This window comes from Macadamia integrifolia, chromosome 1 (assembly GCF_013358625.1).
Source record: "Macadamia integrifolia cultivar HAES 741 chromosome 1, SCU_Mint_v3, whole genome shotgun sequence".
NCBI lineage: Eukaryota > Viridiplantae > Streptophyta > Magnoliopsida > Proteales > Proteaceae > Macadamia > Macadamia integrifolia.
The window spans coordinates 33,904,038-33,908,207 of record NC_056557.1 but is presented as its reverse complement, the minus strand read 5'-3'; the positions used below and the strand labels follow the sequence as shown (position 1 = coordinate 33,908,207).

Sequence of the window (4,170 nt, the reverse complement as noted above, 5' to 3'; positions counted from 1 at the left end):
GTTACATTGTGGGAAATTTGAGATTTCTATGAACTCACATGTGTGCACTTGCACCAACGTGGAGGTTAATGAGAGTACGTATAAGGGCATCTAACAAGGGTAGTATTTTTCATTTTATGGTGTTCAAGATAGTCATTTTCCTCATCTTATGCCTAGTGGATTCAACTCTTTTCCATAGATCCTGGGATTAGAAAGTGATCCCATGATTGGAAGGATTTAAGCAAGGATTCAAGCGCATGTCGTTCCATGGAATCACTCTCTTCCTTGACTTCTATAGAAAAGAATCCTACCCATTTGGTGATCGTAAATGGTACGCAAAACGAGACAAACGATAACATCCAATGCACATCATCAATTTGGCCACAAGATGCCACTCCTTAAAGAACCAACAAGAGTGCAAGCTGGAAATGAATTGTTGTCTTACTTCACCAAGCATACATGCATACCTCCCAATTCCCATCCTCAGAACCAATATATGGCAAGAGCTGCTTCATTCTTTGCCCTTTTTTATCCTAATAATTTGCTAGGGTGGGTAGCAAACATGGTGGTCTCCCAGTTCCGGTCTGCCCACCTGTCACCAATTGGAAAACGGAATGATGAAAAACCAGAATCGGTTTTAAAAACCGGTCGGACCATGCCATTCAGAATCGGCTTTCTCAATGGAAAAAACGAATGAGGAAATCAGTTTATAGCGATTGAAACCGAGCCGAAGCAAAGATATTTGGTTAACCTAAGGTTAAAAGCTAAACCTCGCACGAAGAGTGAGGGGTTAAGTCCCCATCAACTCTTAGAGAGAGAGAGAGAGAGAGAGTGAGTGAGAGTGACTGATGTACGAACAGGCGAAATCTACGTAGCCATTCGTCAGCCTTCGAGTGTGAAGAGTTTATATTCGCTCGCATTCAGCGATAAAGATTCAGGTCCCAGGGAGAGAGCAAAAACTGGAAAATCTTACAGAGAAGAAAGGAGAAACCGGTGGAGAAAAAGGAGGAAGAGGGAGGAGAAAAGGACAGTCAAGTGCCCAAGAGTCTTCCAGAATCCAGACCCATACTCAACTTCCTTCATCCGTCCCCCACATAGAGAGAGAGAGAGAGAGAGGGATAAAATGGGTGTAAGAGGTGTAAGGTTTCAGCCTTTGTTGCTGTTAAAAACCGCCCTTAGAAAAGGAATACACGCCTAGGAAAAAGAACAGAGAGAGAGAGTGAGGGAGAATCACTGAACTAGTGCGGATTAGCCTCTTTTTTTCTTTCGTGTCTCTGCTATTTTTGGGTATGGGTCTTGTCTGCAACTGGGTTTTGAATCTGTAATCAATGGGTAAATTGTAGGAACCATTGCAACTGAAATACCAGCGAAAGAAACAGAGACCGCTAAAAGGCGAAGGAGGGAGAGAATGAAATAGCCACAAAATACAAGCTTTTTCTTCTTTACCTGTCGATTCACGGTTGGCTCTTAATGTCTGGTTTTGATCATGAGCCTTTTTTGTTTGTGTGCTTGAAACCAGAAGAAAACTACTAGCCTCTGATTCAAAGGAAAACCGAAACAGCTCTGCTTTTTTTCTTATTATTTTTTTCCTTTTATTTTAAATTTTCGTTCTTTATATTTACTTGATCGTGGTGGTTTTGGGGAGGTAGCTAGATTCCATTATAGGCTCCATTTCTGGTTTCCTGGTTTCTGGGTATTGGATGAGTGGTGGTTTTCTGCCATGGCTGCCATGAACCATCCTTTTTGATCGGTTGTAGTAAAGAGTTTGCAACAGAGATCCCATTTTCTCCGTATGTTAAGCGTTTCAGTTTTGCCAGCCAATACCAACTTCAAAGATACATGACGGTTTTTCTGTAGATTTCCAAATGATTGTAGGTGAGTTCAAGATCATACTCTCTTTTTCTCTTATTTCTTTAATTTTGGCGGAGAGAGGAAAATTCCAACCTTTTTCTCTGTTTTGCATCTTTTTTGTTTCACAGAGAAACGATAGGTTTTTCGGGGAATCTGATAGTGGTAAGTGATGCTTAGGAATAGATCGAGATCAGTGACATCTAAGCAATCTCTCATGGCTGATCATGGCTCTATCCCATCTCCAACGGATAGATTAATGAGGCAGGCTTCGTCTTTCTTCAGTTCTCCAAGGCTGTTTACAGGATTCTCTGCAAAGGGTTTCTCTGAAATGGATGCAGTGATGAGCCCAACTTCAATACTTGATAATAAACAATTCTCTGGTCTTGGAACCCCCACTTGGTCCGAAAGAAACACTCCCAGATCCCCTAGTCTGGAGAACAAGCATCCATGGGAGAAACTGGAATCAGGAGGAGTTGGGCTTGGTCTAGTTGACGTCCTCAATGATGAAACAACTAACAAGAAGTTCTCCAAACCTGATAGTCGGATGGTTCTATTTGGATCGCAGCTCAAGATTCAAATTCCTCAGCTCCCACCTTCCGTCCTGTCCCCAACCGAATCCCCCAAATCTCCTGCAGATTTCGGTATCAAGACCCGGAATTCTCAGTTGGGTTCTTTCTCCCCTTGCTTATCTCCATACTCTGCGAACAAATCTCCATTTGGATCTGCAAATTCAGGCCTTGAAACTCCTGGCTCTTCCCGGGTTTTTACCCGTTGTCTATCTGCAAGCGAGATGGAGCTTTCAGAAGATTACACTTGTGTCATCTCCCATGGACCGAACCCTAGAACGACACACATCTTTGACAATTGCATTGTGGAAAGTTGCTGTGGAGTTGTTGGGTTATCTGGGTCGAGGAAAGAGAATTATTTCTCCAATCGGTCGAACTTCCCATCCGAGTATTTCCTCAGCTTCTGCTATGCCTGCAAGAAGGATTTGGGACAGGGGAAGGACATCTACATGTACAGGTTAGCAATAATTCCTTGTTGCAAACATGATCGCACAACTGTTTTGCGTTTCTCTTAATTGGGTTTTTATCATCTTTCGATTTTTACATGGGATTTGAAGCTTCGTATGAATTGCTTCATGTATGAGTTCTTATTTCTCATCTTAACTTTTGTTTCAGGGGCGAGAAAGCATTTTGCAGCCGTGAATGTCGTTACCAGGAGATGATGTTCGACGAGGGAATGGAGAAATCTGAGTTGGATGATGATCGTTGAATCTGCCCTTAATTAACTTAATTCTTCATGTCTTTGTGTCTTTTCCCTTGCATCACAGAGCTGCAGAAATGTTTCAGCCAGTTGAAGAGGGAGTTTAGTCTGTAAATTGTCAATTTTTCTATAATACCGATTTCAGTCAAATTGAGGGGAACTGAGGTATGAACTGTCAATCGATAATCGATGATCGATCAGAGGAATGGAGATTAGACTGACTAGATTCGAAGATGGTGATTCAAGTTGATTAAAGTGAAAGACTCTGTTTCCTGTTCTCGTAGTTTTCCTTAGTTTCCTCAATTGTTCTTGCTGTTTTCTCATACAAAGAATCTGATAAGCTTGGATTATTGTAGAGTTGGATTTTGGTAGTGATTTACTGGAGAAGAAGATGATGGTGGTGGTGGTGGCTATTATCAATTATGTCTATTATCCAAAGTTTTTGTTTTTGACTTCTTTAGATTGATGATTGATGAAACCTTGTCATCATCTTTTTTAATTTTATACACTAATCATAATTATGGAGATGCTCTTTTCTTTATTGGTAGTGCGTGTGTCTTATCGTTTCTGTTCCCTTAAAAGTTTCTAGAGATTACTATTATGTCACAGCGCTGATGTAACTTTTATTAATGTTTCAAGGTTAAAAAAATCCAGACTGATTAAAAAACCCTCAGAAATCGAAGAACTCAAAAGAACCCCATCTTTATTTTGTAAGAAACAGGCCCCCCACTGTTGATTCTCACAGGGCAGCATTTGTTGGAATGAATGATCTAAAATTTTGATAAAGTTGCAGAGGACAACTGTTTGATGATCTAAATTTTTTATAAAGTAAACTGTTTGCTTCACTGTTCTAAGATCACTAGAAGGCCTAATGGTGGAAATGATCTTAGAAACCAATCTCATTCGGGGAAAAAATCTGTTATATTCATGAAGAAGAAAAACATAAATTGTATTTCACTACACTGAAAGAGATAATTATCATAAAAGGAAAAGGGTCAACTGGTTAAGTTTTACTACAATTACTTAAAATAAATTTTAGATAACATCTTTTAAAAATTGGGTATGGCTTGGATA

The 4,170-nt window shown here is 40.1% G+C and overlaps 1 protein-coding gene across 2 annotated transcripts; it reads left to right on the top strand.

Moving 5' to 3' along the window:
• The first annotated feature begins 904 nt into the window (after positions 1-904).
• On the top strand, positions 905-3,637 carry LOC122085454 (FCS-Like Zinc finger 8-like). Of its 2 annotated transcripts, none has more exons than XM_042653907.1 (3): positions 905-1,854; positions 2,008-2,853; positions 3,012-3,637. In XM_042653907.1, the coding sequence occupies exons 2-3, from the start codon at positions 2,045-2,047 to the stop codon at positions 3,103-3,105; spliced, it is 903 nt and encodes a 300-aa protein (XP_042509841.1). In that variant the 5' UTR covers positions 905-1,854; positions 2,008-2,044; the 3' UTR covers positions 3,106-3,637. The 2 variants fall into 2 exon arrangements, with proteins under 2 accessions (XP_042509841.1, XP_042509833.1); XM_042653899.1 differs by having other exon boundaries at positions 1,959-2,853.
• The last annotated feature ends 533 nt before the right edge of the window (positions 3,638-4,170 follow it).